This window comes from Pleurodeles waltl, chromosome 4_2 (assembly GCF_031143425.1).
Source record: "Pleurodeles waltl isolate 20211129_DDA chromosome 4_2, aPleWal1.hap1.20221129, whole genome shotgun sequence".
Taxonomy (NCBI): domain Eukaryota; kingdom Metazoa; phylum Chordata; class Amphibia; order Caudata; family Salamandridae; genus Pleurodeles; species Pleurodeles waltl.
This window is the reverse complement of record NC_090443.1, coordinates 305,287,913-305,307,092: the sequence shown is the minus strand read 5'-3', so window position 1 is coordinate 305,307,092 and position 19,180 is coordinate 305,287,913. Positions and strand designations below refer to the sequence as shown.

Here is a 19,180-nt window from a genome sequence, read left to right as displayed (position 1 = left end):
GTACACCTGCTTAGCTATTATCAACAGTCAGAGTCTTAGTCTTCAAGGCATTGAGCCTTGCAAATACACAATCTAACCAGTTGGTGCATTCAAATGTGCCATACAATTAAGCCCAAGTATATATAACATCCATGCGTCCTCAGAAAAGCCCTGACCCATACGTCAATTCTATTATCAAAATCAATATAAACAATCTTAACAGTATTCCATCCTCAAACTGTACATGTTGATTGAGTTTTACAAACTACGGAAGAAAATACGAGGCAACTTGTCAGTCTGCATTTTGTTTTTATTAAACTAAGTACCCTGAATTTTCTCACAGTATTAAAAACATAAGGGTGCATGCCATATTCTAGTCACAACAGAACCCAGAATTCTGAATCTGAAGACCGCAAATTATTTACCTTTGTAATATTACAGCAAAATATTAAAGCATCCCAAAGAGCAAGTCCTAAAGCAGCACAGCGAAAATTAGAATGGAGGTCCTACACTTCCACAAAAACAGAGGTTTAAAAAAAAAAAAGTGCGACCCAATTCAGGACAAATAAGAAGCCTCAGCTAACCATTAGCCATCTAGAGCTTGAGGAAGTTTTGTGTGTGTGCATTGTTGGCAGTTGGAAGACCCATAGGAAAGCTGGAAACTTCACTCACCAAAACTAAAATGACAGACAACTGCAGCCATTTTAAAAAAGCATTAGGGATCAAAGGTCAGTGCCCCGCACCTATAGTAATTCTACTACAGTAAAAATCTACTACAAGAGCCGCACTAACTGGAGGCTTTAACAGTAATGCTCAAACTTCCCAGATAGGCACTGATTTCCATAAAACATGGCAAGTCTCAGACTTGCGAAATTGCAGTAAACTATAGGAAAGCAAACTGTTCTGGTCTTTTTTTCATTTCTATCTCAATAATCTTGTCGCACGGATTAATCCTAGCTCACCAGAGCAAATTACAATTCTTTTTTAAACAGACGGCTATGGTCCAGACTCAATGTTTGGAGCAGGAGTAAATGTCAGATGTTGGGTTTCAAGGGAGGCTGGCTTTACAAAAAATATGTATGAATTTCAGATTACCAAACGTTCCATACTTCTCCATACTTGGGATACCCCAGAAAACAGGAGTACTTAAAGCACTGGAATCCAACAATGATCTCAACCTGAAGAAAGGAAACTTACCTACTTCTTACAATCATCCTGCAGCACGGATCCCCTCAAATTCATAAGCATGGCACAGTATACTCTGTTGTTGGCAAGGATGGGGAATCCATAATGGGTATACTTGCTGGAGAAATCCAAGGTTTGGCGTATGCCTTGGGCAAGACCAGCAGTACATATGTCCGACTGCTTGGAATGATGTTGTGGGCTCCCGCTTAATTTTAAAGAATAGAGAGACTAAGTGACAGAGTTAAAGACTGCGGGACTTAGAACATGCATCCTTTCACTTCCTCATAACATTGGTTCAGCAAAAGGTAAGGCAATGGACAAAGTCAATGTACTGGAGAGGAAGACTCTTGAGATGCGGTTAGAGCCATTGCAGATCCTGTTAAAAGTTCTAGTCTGGGACCACTTGAAACTCCTCTATATTACTGTTCCCCAAGATCAATATCACTAATTAGGATCTGTGTAACCACAGAAAAGAAGCCGGCAAAACTAATTCACCAACACACTGTATTTAAGAGGAGCAATACAGATTCAATCAGAGAAGGGTGTAGGGTGTGTAAAGGCAGCTCTAGGAATTGTTTTGAAGAGGAAGGAAGGCAATTCTCAAAAAGAAGAGAAACATTAAGTTTTACCCTCACCACCCAAGAAACAGCTTTGGATATCAACACCAGATACATGCATGGTCTAAAAACAGGAATCCAGTCCACTACAGCAGCAAGCAGTCATTTGTCCAAGTTTTACATGGGGCCAAAAGACATCAGCTCACAATGCCCCAATGTTCAACAACCTTGCTTCTGGAGAAAATTCCATGTCCTAAACAGTTCCTTGTGTGTAACTTGTGTGCACTTTCTACTCCTTATAGCTTCTATATGAGGGTACACTTTCCAAGAATTTGGCATGAGAACGGCACCAGTCACAAAAAGTCATGATATATATACCCTCACCTTTTGCCTTGTACAGATCTCAAATTAAGGATGGAAATCTTGATAATTAGATTTATCAACATTTCTTTCCTGCTGAGGAATATTACCATTGAGAAAAAAGCATTCTGTTTACCAATATTTTAGAACATAATTTGAAGGCAGGCCAAAACTGTCACGCAAATTTAGGGCACCTGTTTTTGGTCTTCCGTTCACATTCAAAACTGCCTGGTCACCTTTTACCCCTCGTATGCCTAAATCTGTTTGTTTATTCACCAGAACAAATCCTTCCCAGAACTGTTTACATACAATATTTTCTTTAAGGGACAAGCTGCTCAACTCCGTGCCTTGCCCCCAACACCCCGCCCATCCTTCTAGGCTTCAATAAAAAGGCAAAGACCAAACATGCAGAGAGGAACAAACACCACCCGTGCCAGACTTTGGCTACGATCCAATTTTTTTTTATTTTTATTATGTACAGAATTTATATACGATATATAAAATTATTCAGTCCCTGGCACGTGTTGAGGATAAAAATAAACCAGCTGAGAGTATTCTAAATAAATATGGGAAAATGAAGGAGCAGGCAGACAAGATGGAGAGCCCAACGCTTCACACAAAGAAGCCTTCCATAGACCAGATTGAAAGAGGGAAACTGCAAAAGAAATTACACAGACATACAAAGAACATTTCTTTACAGAAGCAGCAAACAAGTGGTAAGTGAAAATGTGTCAGTTACATGACTGAACTTTAACAGACTGCGTGGACACAGAAGGTTGTTCACAGTGGGCCGTCACTTATGTTGCAGCTCTTTCATTCGGTTAAGTGCACTGCCAGCCTGAAACCACTCTATTTGGCTCTCATTGAAGGTGTGGTTCAGCTGGATGGTGTCTGTGCTGCCGTTCTGATGCTTGATGATGCACTTCAGGGGCTGTGGAGAGGACAAATTATTTAGCTGAAATCTAGCACACCTTACACACACCTAAATTCAATGTCACCAAGGGAGGACTAGAACACCATCTGCACCCACTTGCCTTCACCCCACCTTTACCAATAATCAGGAGTCAGAGTGTAGTCACTTCCTGCAAGAGTTCATTACGCACACACAAGCGCACGGTATCACTTTACAGTGAGCAAGTTAACTCTTATCTAAAGGAAACTACCTTTTTTGGGTTTGGCACGTCGTGTGAGACCCATATTTTCCCACCAATCATGATAAAACTACAAAACAAATGAGCTTCCGTTTCATGCATTGGTCGACAGGTATCATTTACATTTGGTTCAGCCTGCCACAACCCACGGCATGGGCAACTGGGTCAGCCCACTTAAGCCATCTTCGCGCTTCACTGAGTTTTAATTTTGTTCCAGTACATGTACAACTCCACCTAGAAGGCAGTCCACATCTGTGCAAGGGTTGGCAGCCCATTCTCTATTTCTGCTATTGTTTCATATTTATTTCTTTATGTCATTGTTGATTTGCTTTTTTGCAAATCTATGCAAGCCACCTTCCACAGCACCAACTTTACTTTTTATTACTTTCAAAGGAAAAGTTACATACCTGTTAGCACAGTTCTTCAGTAATCTTTAGATTTCATAAAATGTTAAGCGTGTTCATTACTTTAATCATTTTCTTTATAGTTGCAGTGTAGACTATCAGTAATGTATTTTTCTTTGAAATGCTGAAGCAGGGTAGTAAGAACAGCAGTGAGGAAAAAGGCCCTTTTAAGATCTGCAACACTTTGTCATAGGAAAAAAGCTGACCCTGACATAGGCAGCATGAGAGGATAAAAACAGTCTGATAGGAGAACACTGAAAGCTTGAAATAGAGCTTGGACCTTTAAGGACCCTTGAGAAACCCCTTTGCAGATTAAACTGCAGTGGCAGTTTGCCTGAAAGAGTTATTTTATTTCTATGGAATGTGTAGACTACTGATTGATCTGACAATCGAGGAGAAGGGAGGGTGTTTATGACTTCAATGAAGATTCCTACGATGCAGAACTATGTCTACAAGTACGTAACTTTTTCTTTTGCATCGTAGGATTTTCATTGATAGTCAAACTTAGAATAGTAAGCTAGTAAAGATCCTTCTGAAGCAGCTGTCAGTAATCATATACTATGAGACCGCAAGCAAATGACTTGGGATCGAACAGGTTAAAAATTGCAATTTGTATGTAAGAGGACAAGACAGACTACTTGAAAAGATTTTTTAGTGTTTGTCCAGCTCGAGAATCTGCTAGAGTAGCAGTGTCTAGGCAGTGATGTTTTGTGAATGTATTTTAAGACCGCCAAGAAGCTACCTTACAAATGTCCTGTTATAGGGACGTGTCTCATCCAAACCGTGATGGTGGCTTTTTCTCTGGTTCAGTGGGCTCTAGGCTTATTTGGTAAAGGTCTATTTGATAACATAATGAGATGCAAGATACAATCCATCTTCCTATGGGTTATTTGAAGGTTGGTAGACCTTTTCTGAAAGGGTCATAATTTATGAATAGGTGAGTCGAGTTCCTAATGGATTTAGTTTTTTTCTAAATAAAACCGTAGAGCTCTTAAGATTTAGTGAATGTAATGCTCTCTGCTAGAGGAGGCATTTGGAAAAAAGTTAGTGGGATAGAGTCACTGATATGGAACTCAAACTACTTTGGGTGAAAAAGAAGGATGTGTGCGAAGCACTACCTTGTTATGGTGAAGCACTGTGAAGGGTTCTACTGAAGAGAGCCTGCAATTCACTAACTCTTAGAGCGGAGGTGATTGTAAAGCCCTTTTCCATGACAAGTGTTGTAGAGATGCCTTAACGATATGCACCAAAAAGGGGGGCCCATTAGCTTTGATAACACCAAGTTAAGTTCCCAAGGATATGAGGGTCTTTTTATTGGTGGAAAAATCTTTGAGCCCTCCTAGAAAATCTTTCACTACTAGAATCTTGAAGAAAGACTGTTGTGCTGGACTCTTTCTATAGGCCATGATTATTGCTAGATGAACCTTAATTGAAGAGAATCGAAGTCCTGATTTCTCTAGATGTAACAGATATGGTAGAATTATATTCTGTTGTACAGAAATGGGTTTGTAGTTTCTATCCCGACACCATTTAAACGCACAGAATGTTCTTATGGATGGACGTTTGGCTTCCTTCAAAATGTTCATGCATTCTGCAGGGGGATTCAGATGTCAGTACTGGTTGATCTCAGGAGCCATGCTGCCAAATTTAATGATTGGATTGCTGGTTGCAGAATCTTGCCCTGGCGTTTGGAGAGGAGGTCTGGTCTGAGGGGTAGATGTTTGTGATGGGCTACGGACAGCTAAGGGAGATCTGTGTACCACCACTATCTCAGCCATTCTGGAGCTATCAATCCTTGTGATACGAGATGGGATTAGTTTCTGGATTGCTTCCTGGATCAGAGGAATTGGTGGAAAGGCATATACAAATGGAGTTCAGAGACTTTGGTTCCATAGCCCTGGATGCGTAGTCTCAGCATTTTTTGTTTTGGGTGGTGGCGAACAAGTCTAATATTGGCATGCCCCATTCTTTGAAGATACCTTGTATCACCTTGTCGTTGAGGACCCCATTCATGATGACGGCTGAGAAAATCTGCTTCTAAATTTTGTACTCCTGGTATGTAGAGGTTGTGATGGAAAGCCCTCTCGCCCGGGCCCAGAGCCACATCGTTTGGCTTCAAGAGAAAGTTGCCTTGACCCTGTTCCACCTGATTTATTTATATAAAACATTGAAGTAGTGGTGGCTGTCTGACTCAGTAGGTCTTGATTCGAAAGCTGGAAGGAAGGCTTTGAGACCTAGATGAACAGCTTTCAGTTCCAACAAATTGATGTGATATTTTTCTTTGAGACCCGAGCCCTTGGGTGGGCAGATGTTTAATATGAGCGCCCCAGTCTTTCAATGTGGCATCTGTGACAATTGTTGGTATTGGTTTCTGGAAGGGGACTCCCTCTAGGAGATTATAGGAGTTGGTCCACCATCTGAGTGACTGACTAGCATTGGTTGTTAGAAAAATTCGATCTTCCTAAAAGACCAGTCTTTTGTGACCACTGATGTACAAGTTACTTACCTTCGGTAACGATATATCTGGTAGAGACATTCTATTCTAGTTGCAGATTTCTTACCTTAGAATCCCCCCCCCACCCCCCCAGGCGTCAGGCTGGATCCAGAGATTTTTCTTTTGAGCAATACCCATATGCGTCAGTCGTAGTCATCATTGACGTCGTAGTCGCTGTGATGTCAGGAGTAGTACATAGACGCCGCCTCAGTGCAGTGACATCAGTTTCTTTTCATGACTTTCCATGCCAAAGCGCAGAGCTGCGAAGAACACTAATTGGTGCGCCAGAGCTAAGGCCCTGAATGGGGAAGCACTGTCCAGTAAGGAATCTGCAACTAGAATATGTCTCTACCAGATATATCATTACTGAAGGTAAGTAACTTGTACATTTGATAGAGTCTTCTAGTTGCAGATTCCTTACCTTAGAATAGAAACCCAAGCAATGCCATCCTCAGAGGTAGGCTGCAAACCAAGATCATACTAGAAAGTCCTGCAGGTTCGAATGACCGAAGCAGCCATCCCTACAGACCTGACTGTCCAGGCAGTAATGTTTAGTAATCGTGTGCAAGGATGCCCATGTAGCTGCCTGGCAGATATCCAGGACAGGAACTCCGCATACTAACATTGTGGAAGCAGCAGTTGCTGTGGTGTAATGAGCATGTAAGCCTTTAGGGGTTGCTTCTTTGCCAAACCGTAGCACATTTTGATGCAAAGAAGTACCCATCGTCAGATGGTACGTTTTTGCACTGCCTTCCCTTTCTTCGCACCTATATATCCAACAAAGTTGATCGTCCACCCAGAAATCTTTAGTACCATTGAGATAAAACGCTCTTTTTGGATCCACGCGGTGGAGTTTCTCCTCATGAGAAGGATGTGGAGGAATGTAAAAAGTAGGCAATGTGATGGACTGGCCTACATGAAAAGGTGTAACAACTTTGAGAAGGAAGGAGGCCTTAGTGCATAACGCCACTTTGTCAGAGTGCACAGACAAAAATGGCGGCTTAGAAGATAGAGCCTGAGCTCGCTCACTCTGCAAGCAGAAGTGATGGCAACAAGAAAAACAGTTTTGAAACTAAGGAGCAGTAAGGGGCAATTGTGCATCGGCTCAAGGGAGCACACATTAAGTAAGTACAAAACTGAGGTCCACTGAGGCCCTTAAGGAATCGACTGAGAAAAGGAGACTTAGAGTGAAGGCTGATCAAGCAACCTAAGAAAGGCTGAGACAGCAGATAAATAACCTTTAAGGGTGCCCCACACAGAGCCCTGCTGGGCGAAAGAGAGAATGAACAAAATAACCTCAGAAAGAGGAGCAGAGAGGGGATCAACAAATTTGTTGGTATACCATGCTACAAATTTATGCCAACGACCGGCATATACTGTTTTGGTGGAGGGATGCCTGGCTGCCAAGATTACATTACAGACTTCAGGTGGAAGGTCAAAATCGGTCAACTGCTGCCGCTCAATCTCCACGCATGAAGGCGGAGACTGGACAGGCTCGGGTGGAGAACCGTTCCCTGCTGCTGCAACAGAAGTTCCTCCCGAAGGGGCAGTCTGAGTGGAGGATCGGTGGCCATGCTCAATAGCTCTGGATACCATACTCTCTGTGCCCAGTCCGGAGCCACCAAGATAAATTGGGCCTGGTCATTCTTGAGAACTCTGGACAGAAGTGGTATAGGCGTAAAGGAGGCTGGAGTTTCACTCAAGACAAAAAGCTTCTCCGAGCAAGTGCTGCCTTGGAAACTAACGTGCAAAACAGCTGACATTGCATGCTCTCTGTGGAGGCAAACAGATCTAACCAAGGCTCTCCCCACTGCTGAAAGAAAATTACACCACCTCCGGATGGAGACGCCATTCGTGATCGGCTATGCAACGATGGTGGAGTTAATCTGCTCTGGTATTCAGAGAGCCCGCCAGATATTGAACCACCAAGGTGATGGCCTAATGTGTCAGCCATGTCCAGAGGCGTAGCGCCTCCTGACCAAGGATCCAGGACCCTACTCTGCCCTGTTTGTTGCAGTACCACGTGGTGGTAGTGTTGTCTGTGAACACTTACACTACTTTCCCTTTGAGAGAGGAAAGATATGCTTTTAACGCAAGCCTGATCGACCCGAGCTCCAGAAGACTGATATGGAGCCCAGACTTCGCCAGTGACCAGGGGCTTCTGCTCTCCCCCTCGCCCATGTGGCCACTCCATACCAAAAGTGATGCGTCCGTCACTATAGATAGATCTGGTTGGGGAAGGGAGAGGGATCTGCCGCTGCGGATTTGAAAGCCACCACTGCAGGTCTTTAGCAGTCCCCTCTGAGATCTGACCATGTCAGAGATTTCACTGAAGCTGCACCCACTGCAACTTCAAGTCCATTGCAAAGCCTGCATATGCCATCTGGCATGTGGCATGTCTCACTAGCAGAATGTAGGAGGCCATGAGGCCCAGCAGCCTCAGTCATTCTCACTGAAACCCAAAATAGAGGTTGAAAGATAGAAGCTGAAAATCCTGGACTCGCTTTTCCGGAGGATAGGCCTGAAACTGCACTGTGTCCAGAACAGCTTCAATGAAAGGAAGTGTCTGAGAGGGAGTCAGGTGTGACTTCGGCACATTTATACCGAACCCCAGCGAATGCAGGAGGTTCGCCGTCATCTGGAGGTGGGTGACTAGAGCCTGGGGAGTCTGAGCCTTCAACAGCCAATCGTCTAGGTAGGGGAAGACTGAAATCCCTGACCTGCGCTGATTAGCTGCCACCACCACCATCACCTTTGTGAACACCAGAGGGGCGCTGGTGAGACCGAAAGGGAGCACGGTAAACTGAAAGTACTCGTGGCCCACCTTGAACCGCAGGTAACGCCTGTGGCTTGGCAGGATAGGAATATGGAAATATGCATCCTGCAAATCCAACGCTACCATCCAGTCTCCTTGGTCTAGGGCAGACAAAACCTGAGCAAGAGTGAGCATCTTGAATTTCTCCTTCTTGAGGAAGAAATTGACGTCCCTTAAATCCAAGATAGGGTGAAGGCCTTTGTTCTTTTTGGGAATCAGAAAGTAGCGGGAATAAAAACCACTGCCTACTTCTGATATCGGGACTCTTTCTATAGCTCCCTTGGCCAAGAGAGCCGTAACTTCCTTGCAGAGCGAAGCCAGATGGTCCTCCATCAGCCATTCCTTTGTCGGAGGGATAGAAGGAGGAAAAGACTGGAAGGGAGTAGCCCTTCCGTATGATCTGCAGGACCCACTTGTCCGTGGATGATGGAAAGCCAGTGAAGGAAATGAAAACGAATCCTCCCTCCAACTGGATGGACATGATCCCGCAGAACCACACTAGGAGGGCTTGGGCGCAGTGGCTGTGTGGTGGGCGACCTCTGGCCAGACGCTCTGGGTCTGATGGTACCACGACCACGTCCTCTTCAGGGATGCTGTGAAGCCAGAGGACGGTGGCTAAACTGTGGCTGGCGTGGTACCACACCCCTCCCGAAGCCTCGGAAGGGGCGAAAGACAGACTGCTGTCGTGCCGGCGCTGAAAGGCCCAAGGATCTAGCTGTGGCTCGAGAATCCTTGAACCTCTCAAGCGCGGAGTCTGCCTTTTCGCCAAACAGGCGAGAGCCATCAAAGGGCATGTCCATCAAGCTGGACTGGACATCCTCTGAAAAACCAGTAGAACGTAGCCAGGCGGGGCGACGTAGGGCCACTGACGATGAAATTGCTCTGCCCAGCGAGTCGGTCGAGTCCAAGCCACACCGGATTGTAAACTTGGCTGCATCTCTCCCATCCTTTACAGCCTGGGTGAGTGTCCCGTACGCCCTCCAGGACCTGGGGCAGCACTTGTGCCACCGTATCCCATAAAGTATGGGAATGACAGCCCAATAGGCCATAGGTGTTTACAGACTTCAATGCCAGGCTGGAGGAAGAAAACATCTTCCCAAGCTGATCCAGCCTCTTCGATTCCCTTTCTGGGGTTAGCGGAAGGGAAGGCACCACAGGAAGCAGAGGCTTGGACAACCAAGCTCTCAGGAGTGGGGTGTTGTGTCAGGAAACTAGGGTTGCTGGGAGCGAGTCTATGGCGGCGGCAGACAGTCCTATTCACAGGAGCCCCTGTGCTGCGTTTGGACCACGTACCCAGAAGGACGTCTGTAAGAGCCTCATTGAAGGGCAACAACGGCTCCGATGTTGACACTCCCGGCTGAAGCACTTCTGTCAGGATATTCATCCTGACTGGCACCGTAGGCAAATCTAGGTCCAAGACCTCAGCTGCCCTGCGCACCACCATAGCGAAAGAAGCCCCCTCCTCCGTAGCCACATTAGGAGGAGAGAGCATACCAGAATCTGGAGACGTGTCCAGTCCACTGGCCTCCCCTAGATCCTCATAACAGTCCTGCTGCAATCCTGATTCTAAAGGGTCCTCAGACCCCTCCCATTCCTCTCCTGCGTCTGGCTGTTCCAAATAATGCTCAGACAATGATCTAGGCCGAATCGGCTCCGTCTGAGTCGATGTCGCTCCAGCTCCGGATCATCCGGAATAAGGATGGGGCTGCCACTGGTGGGCGCCGGTGGCTGAATCGCCGACATCGGACCCGGCACCGAAGGAGGCCGACAGAGACCGGCGCCGGTCCAGATCCGGTATCGGATCCGGAGGTCCCCAACGGCGCCGAAGCCGCCGGTGTCAAATCCGAAGGGGCCCCTGCTGATCCCACAGGGCCCGAAGACCCACCCGAGGGTACAGCCCGCTCAAAAACGAGACGCATGGCCTCGTAGAATTCTTTCATTTGAGCGGGGGTCGATCCGGTCCCCGGAAAGGGGGGAAGACGCGGAGTCGACCCTGGCGACGGCTCTGCAAAACTGCGCTCGGAACGTTGACGTTCCCTAGACGCCTCGTCGGTCGACGGGCGTGGCGAAGACTAAGTCCGCTTGGACTTCTTCTTGTGCCTCTTACCTTCCGATGACCTCGAATGCGAGGAAGAGGACTTGGGGCTCCGGGAGCGGTGCTGCGACCTCCTCCTACTGCGAGACCGTGACCTCCGCGGAGTCGCGCCGACCGAAGACGAAAGTCGGGCTGCATAAGATTAAGGGATCTCTCTCTCAAGGCCTTTGGCGCCATGGCCCGACAATCGGAGCACGAGGTGGAATCGTGGTCCTCGTCCAGGCACCAAAGAAACTCTGTGCGGTTCCCTCACCGACATGATGCAATGACACGCACCACACGGCTTGAATCCTGTCTTTCTCGAAGACATGACTCCAAAAAGCCAAAAAAGTGTCAAACCGTTGAAGCAGGGTAGCTCTTTCCAAAACTGCGCTTAATGGGCACGGAAGGAAAATAACTGACGTACGCACGCCAAGACGGTGTCTATATAGACAACCATGACGTCAGACGGCTCCAACGACGCACGCCCGAACGACGACACCCGGCAGCGCGCGCGCAGGGTACTGCTCAGAAAAAAAACTCCGGATTCGAAGCAGACGCCAAGGAATTCTAAGGTAAGGAAGCTGCAGCTAGAAGTCTCTATCAGATAAATACTCTATCAAAAGGCATGTTTAAAACTGCCTGCATGACCCCTTATGATGACAATTGTGTTAACTACTGCGTGCAGCTGTTTCAGCAGCATCAAGCACACGTCGAATGTTGTTGGAAATGGTTTGTCCCTCATTTACAATTTCTATCCCTCTCTTGCCTTGTTCTTAAATGTTTCTCCATAGTATCCCAGTGAGCTCTGTCATATCTGGATAGTAAAGATTGTGCACTTGCAATTCACCAGTGATTGGCTGCTTGAGCTGCCACTCTTTCTTGCAGCATTTATTTTTTTTCTTCATCAGGAGGTGGTGTGTCTTCTGTTGATTGGCTATTAGCCCTTTTGCTTGCAGTAGATGCAACAATAGAGTCTGGAAGGATTTGTGTTTTTATATATAAAGGATCAGCAGACGCAGCCTTGTATTTTTTTTTTGTTGTCAACTCTGGGAGTGATAACCTTTGCTCTAACAGGCTCTTTAAATATTTCTTCGGTGTGTCTGTGCATGCCTGGAAGCATTGGAAGGAATTTATTATCCTCAAGTGTTGCAACCAGGGTGTCTGATAAAAACAATCTCCCTCTATTGGATCGGCGTACAGCTGGTGAAGGTCTAGCTGGATAAAGATCTGGGTCATTTGGTGTAATAAGATCCGGATCGTACTCATCCCACGGGTCCTGTTCATCTAATGTATTACCTAAATCTTGAGACCCACCAGGTGGTGAAATAGGTGGTGTGAACTTTGAACGATGGGGAAATGGTGGTGGAGGAGTATGTTGTGGAAAAGTAGGTAAATGTGGAGATGTTGGAGTATGAAAAGAAGTCTTTTCTTAGGTATTTGTCTTTGGAGGTGTAGAAGAATCAAGACTCTGGAAGTTAGTTTCCTTTTTAAAGGTGGCAGAGGTGACATTATAATCCACCCTGTTCGTTGTTGAATTTGAAGTTGGTGCCGCTTAGCATCCATAACTTAAAAAAAAAAAAAAAAAAAAAATTGGTTCCACCTGTGATGTAGGGGTTGTTCTAGACTGTCCAGAGTTACTGAAAGTCTTTTGTGATGTTTTCGGTTAAGGTGGTTTTTGTGGATGGAAAGTTTTCGGTGCCGAAACAGTTGACTGTTATCTTTTGTCAGTGCTGAAGTAGTCGGCACTGAAGTACCAGGGAATTTCTGTTTGGTCGGTGCCGAAATGGAGGTACTGGACTTTTTTCGGTGCCAAGCTGGTATGCGAGGCATCTGATTAAGTTTCTCGGCTCAGACCATGGCTGAAAGGCAGTGGTGGACTAGTGACCTCTCTTGTGGTTGCTTTATCAGATGAGAAAGGGGGCTTTTTACTTAGTTTGTGCTGCTTGTAAGGGTTGACTCTCGATGTCAGACTGCCTATCTGAGTCCGAATCTTGAACGGAGAAGGCCCCCTCCTATTTCAAGTCTTCTTGCCCATGCTTGTCACCGAAGATGTCCAGTGTATTATCCGGATGTCGAGACGTCATTTCCATTCAATGAGCTCTTCGATCTCTAAGTGTCTTCTTCGATCGAAAAGAACGACATGCTTCGCAGGTCTGGTCATTGTGGTCTGGTAAAAAACACATTACATACCTGATGATGGTCAGTGTGTGGAAACTTTGAATGGCACAGAGGGAAAAAAAGAATGGAGTACGTTCCATTAGGGCTGCATTCTTCGATACCATGTTGAAGAGGTAGGCCCGAAGAGGGCCCAAAAGGAACTTCCTGTTCCTGAAAGGGTTGAGAAATTTGAGTCAGAGTATGGAAAAGGAACTGAAATGAAAATGTCACTTACCCAGTGTACATCTGTTCGTGGCATCAGTCGCTGGAGATTCACATGTTCTGCATAGCTCGCCATCTGGTGTTGGGTCGGAGTGTTACAAGTTGTTTTTCTTCGAAGAAGTCTTTCGAGTCACGGGACCGAGTGACTCCTCCTTCGGTCTCCATTGCGCATGGGCGTCGACTCCATCTTCGATTGTTTTCCCCGCAGAGGGTGAGGTAGGAGTTGTGTTGTAGTAATAGTGCCCATGCAATGGAGTGACTAAGTATGTACTATTTAAGGCTAAAATAATATATATATACAAATATACAAAAGTTGAAGCTAACTTCCGAATTGCTACAGGCTCCCGGGGAGGTGGGTGGGCACATGTGAATCTCCAGCGACTGATGCCACGAACAGATGTACACTGGGTAAGTGACATTTTCAGTTCGATGGCATCTGTCGCTGTAGATACACATGTTCTGCATAGACTAGTAAGCAGTTATCTCCCCAAAAGCGGTGGTTCAGCCTGTAGGAATGGAAGTGGTTTGAAATAACGTTCTTAACACGGCTTGACCTACTGTGGCTTGCTGTGCGGATAGCACGTTTACACAGTAGTGCTTGGTGAACGTGTGTGGCGTAGACCATGTGGCTGCCTTACATATTTCTTGCATTGGGATGTTTCCTAGAAAGGCCATGGTAGCACCTTTTTTTCTGGTTGAGTGTGCCCTTGGTGTAATGGGCAGTTGTCGTTTTGCTTTAAGGTAGCAGATTTGGATGCATTTAACTATCCATCTGGCTATACCTTGTTTTGATATTGGGTTTCCTGCGTGAGGTTTTTGGAATGCAATAAATAGTTTAGTCTTTCTGATGTTTTTCGTTCTGTCAATGTAGTACATTAATGCTCTTTTGACATCTAATGTATGTAGTGCCCTCTCAGCTACGGAATCTGGCTGTGGGAAGAACACTGGTAGTTCCACTGTTTGATTTAGGTGGAACGGTGAAATAACCTTTGGTAAAAATTTAGGATTAGTCCTTAGGACGACTATTTTTGTGTAGTTGTATAAAAGGTTCTTGTATTGTAAACGCCTGAATTTCACTTACTCTTCTTAGAGATGTAATGGCGATGAGAAATGCAACCTTCCAGGTGAGGAACTGTATTTCGCAAGAGTGCATGGGTTCAAAAGATGGACCCATGAGTCTTGTTAAGACAACATTTAAGTTCCATGAAGGAACAGGTGGTGTTCTTGGTGGTATAATTCTTTTAAGCCCTTCCATGAATGCTTTAATGACTGGTATCCTATATAGGGAAGTTGAATAGGTAGTCTGCAGGTATGCAGATATTGCCGCAAGGTGTATTTTAATGGAAGAGAAGGCTAGGCTAGATTTCTGTAAGTGAAGCAAGTAACCCACTACATCCTTTGGAGTTGCGTGTATAGGTTGGATCGGATTATGATGGCAGTAGCAGACAAACCTCTTCCATTTACTTGCATAGCAGTGCCTAGTGGACGGCCTTCTGGCTTGCTTTATGACTTCCATACATTCTTGGGAAAGTTGTAAGTGTCCGAATTCTAGGATTTCAGGAGCCAGATTGCTAGATTCAGCGATGCTGGATCTGGATGTCTGATCTGTTGGTTGTGTTGTGTTAACAGATCCGGCCTGTTGGGCAATTTGATGTGGGGTACTACTGATAGGTCTAGCAGTGTTGTGTACCAGGGTTGCCTTGCCCAAGTTGGTGCTACTAAAATGAGTTGGAGTTTGTTTTGACTCAATTTGTTTACCAGATAAGGAAGGAGAGGGAGAGGAGGAAAAGCGTAGGCAAATATCCCTGACCAGTTCATCCATAGGGCATTGCCTTGGGACTGCCTGTGTGGGTATCTGGATGCGAAGTTTTGGCATTCTCTCTTGTTGCAAACAAGTCTATTTGAGGTGTTCCCCAGAGTCTGAAGTAAGTGTTTAGAACTTGGGGGTGAATTTCCCATTCGTGGACTTGTTGGTGATCTCGAGAGAGATTGTCTGCAAGTTGATTCTGGATCCCTGGAATAAACCGCGCTATTGGGCAATTTACAACCACATTCGCCTATCGCCATATTTTCTGTGCTAGAAGACTCAACTGCGTTGAGTGTCCCCCCCCCCCCCTGTTTGTTTAGATAATACATAGTTGTCATGTTGTCTGTTTTGACAAGAATGTATTTGTGAATTATAATTGGTTGGAAAGCCCGCAATGCGTGAAAAACTGCTAGCATTTCTAGGTGATTTATATGCAGTTTTGTTTGATGTACGTTCCATTGTCCTTGTATGCTGTGTTGATCGAGGTGTGCTCCCCACCCTGTCATGAAAGCATCTGTTATTACGTATTGTGGCACTGGGTCTTGGAATGGCCGCCCTTTGTTTAAATTTATACTGTTCCACCATAGAAGCGAGAGGTAAGTTTGGCGGTCTATCAACACCAGATCTAGAAGGTGACCCTGTGCTTGTGACCATTGTGATGCTAGGCACTGTTGTAAGGGCCTCATGTGTAGTCTTGCGTTCGGGACAATGGCTATGCATGAAGACATCATGCCTAGGAGTTGTAATATCATCTTTGCTTGTATTGTTTGTGTTGGATACATGCGTTGTATGATCTTGTTGAAATTTTGAATTCTTTGTGGACTTGGAGTGGCTACTCCTTTTGTTGTGTCTATTACGGCTCCCAGGTATTGTTGTACTTTGCACGGCAAAATGTTGGATTTTGCAAAGTTGACAGTGAAACCTAGTTTGTAGAGGGTTTGTATGATTTGATTTGTGTGTTGTAAGCACTTTGTTAGTGAATTGGTTTTGATTAGCCAATCGTCTAGATACGGGAATACATGTATTTGCTGCCTTCTGATGTGTGCAGCCACTACTGCTAGACATTTTGTAAAGACTCTTGGTGCGGTTGTTAAAGCAAAAGGCAATACTTTGAATTAGTAATGTATTCCTTTGAATACGAACCGTAGGTATTTTCTGTGAGATGGATGTATTGGTATATGGAAATACGCGTCTGAGGTCTAAGGTTGTCATGTAGTCCTGTAGTTTTAGCAATGGTAACACCTCTTGTAGCGTGACCATGTGAAAGTGGTCTGATTTGATGTAGGTGTTTAGTATTCTGAGGTCTAGGATTGGTCTCAGTGTTTTGTCCTTTTTTGGTATTAAGAAGTACAGTGAATAGACTCCTGTGTTTGTTTGTGTGTTTGGTACTAATTCGATTGCATTCTTTTGCAATAGTGCTTGAACTTCTATTTCCAGAAGGTCGGAATGTTGTTTTGACAATTTCTGTGCTTTTGGTGGTATGTTTGGAGGGAATTGTAGGAATTCTATGCAATAACCATGTTGGATAATTGCTAAGACCCAAGTGTCTGTAGTTATTTCCTCCCATGCTTTGTAATAATGACCTATTCTTCCCCCCACTGGTGTTGTGTGGAGGGGGTGAGTGACATCTGAGTCACTGCTTGGTTGTAGGGGTTTTGGGGCTTTGAAATTTTCCTCTATTCCTAGGGAATTGCCCTCCTCTGTATTGGCCCCGAAAGCCTCCCCTGTACTGTCCCTGGTAGCTGGACGGTGTTGCCTGCGAGGTGCTGGCTTGTGTGGCCTGACCCCGAAACCCCCCTCTAAAGGGTGTCTTGCGGAAGGTGCTGTAGGTTCCTCTGCTCTGCGGGGAGTAGAGTGCGCCCATGGCTTTAGCAGTGTCAGTGTCTTTTTCAAGTTTTTCGATTGCCGTGTCCACTTCTGGTCCGAACAGTTGTTTTTCGTTGAATGGCATATTGAGCACTGCCTGCTGTATCTCTGGTTTGAACCCAGGCGTTCTTAGCCATGCGTGCCTTCTAATGGTCACAGATGTATTAATTGTTCTTGCAGCTGTGTCTGCTGCGTCCATAGAAGATCGTATCTGGTTATTTGATATGTTCTGTCCTTCCTCAACCACCTGCTTTGCCCTTTTTTGAAGTTCCTTGGGTAGATGCTCGATGAGGTGTTGCATCTCATCCCAATGGGCTCTGTCATAGCGCACAAGTAGTGCTTGAGAGTTAGCGATGCGCCACTGGTTTGCAGCTTGTACTGCGACTCTTTTCCCAGCTGCATCGAACTTGCGGCTCTCTTTATCTGGGGGTGGTGCGTCCCCAGATGTGTGGGAGTTGGCTCTCTTCCGAGCTGCTCCCACTACGACGGAATCTGGTGGCAGCTGTGTGGTGATGAAAACAGGGTCTGTAGGAGGTGCTTTATATTTCTTGTCCACCCTTGGCGCTATTGCCCTACTTTTGACCGGCTCCTTGAAGATTTCCTTTGCGTGCCGAAGCATACCTGGCAGCATAGGCAGGCTTTGGTAGGAGCTGTGGGTGGAGGAGAGGGTGTTGAATAAAAAGTCATCCTCGACTTGTTCTGAGTGGAGGTTTACGTTGTGGAATTGTGCTGCTCTAGCCACCACTTGAGAATATGCTGTGCTGTCTTCAGGTGGTGAGGGCTTTGTTGGATATGCCTCCGGACTGTTGTCCGACACTGGGGCGTCATATAAGTCCCAAGCGTCTTGATCCTGGTCACCTTGGCTCATGGTGGTGTGAGCCGGGGAATGTGACGGAGTTTGCGTCGGTGAGACGTTAATTACAGGTGGAGGAGAGGGTGGCGGAGTCACCTTTTTCACCATCTTTGTTTGTGGCGCCTGGTCTGATTGAAACTCCAGTCTCCTTTTTCTCCTAATAGGGGGAAGGGTACTTATTTTTCCTGTTCCCTGCTGTATGAAAATACGTTTTTGCGTATGGTCCACTTCGGTGGATTGCAGCTCTTCCTCAAACCTATGCTTTCGCATCTGAGAGGACAGTGATTGCTCCTCTGTATAAGAGCCTGGACCTGGGTCGGTTACGGGTTGTTTCGGCACCGAAACCCTGCCTGTATCTTTTTTCGGCTCCGAGGTGGCTTTTTTCTTTTTTAGAGTCGAAACCTCTCGGCGTCGATCTTCGTCGGTGCCGCTGTCTCGGCGTCGAGCCGTTTCTACACCGCTATCTCGGTGTCGTTGCTTCTCTCCAGCACTTTCTCGATCCCGAGAAGGCTGCGTTCTGGTGTCTCGACCGGAGTCGGACGATCTCGGCACTGTTTGGGCCTTTTTCGGTGCCGATGGTCGGTCACCGAACTTATGGGTGGAGCCATGGCCTGGTGGCAGTGGCGTCCCCTGGGCCTTGTCACTTTTCTTATGTGTTGTTTTCGACGTCTTACTCACGGTTCTTTGATCGTCGAATTCCTCGGAGTCCGATTCGTGGATTGAAAAGGTTTCTTCTTCCTCTTGTTCCTCGAACTCTCGGTGCGCTGTCGGCGTGGACGCCATCTGAAGTCTCCTGGCTCGACGGTCACGGAGTGTCTTTCGGTACCGGAACGCGCGACAGGCTTCGCAAGTCTCCTCACTGTGCTCAGGTGACAGGCACAGGTTACAGACCAAATGTTGGTCTGTATACAGGTATTTGTTGTGGCATTTGGGACAAAAACGGAACGGGGTCCGTTCCATCGGCGGTGTTGGACACGCGGTCGGGCCGACCAGGCCCCGACGGGGGATCGAAAAGTACCCGGAAGGGCACCAGAGTGCGTCGATCTTCGATGCGGTGTTGAATCTAACTACGCCGATCCCGAACGCAACAATACCGACGAAAATCTTCCGAAATCTACTAACTTTCCGTTCCGAAACTCGGAGCGACAGGAACACGTCCGAACCCGATGGCGGAAAGAAAACAAATCGAAGATGGAGTCGACGCCCATGCGCAATGGAGACAGAAGGAGGAGTCACTCGGTCCCGTGACTCGA

The 19,180-nt window shown here is 46.2% G+C and overlaps 1 protein-coding gene across 1 annotated transcript in view; it reads right to left on the bottom strand.

The window, feature by feature from the left end:
• Positions 1-268: 268 nt before the first annotated feature.
• The window catches only part of ACO2 (aconitase 2), a 347,285-nt gene continuing 328,373 nt past the window's right edge, over positions 269-19,180 (bottom strand). The window contains exon 18 of the mRNA XM_069231254.1: positions 269-3,012. Within this exon, the coding sequence (XP_069087355.1) occupies positions 2,875-3,012 (138 nt within the window). The 3' untranslated portion in view covers positions 269-2,874. The remainder of the gene's footprint in view (positions 3,013-19,180) is intronic.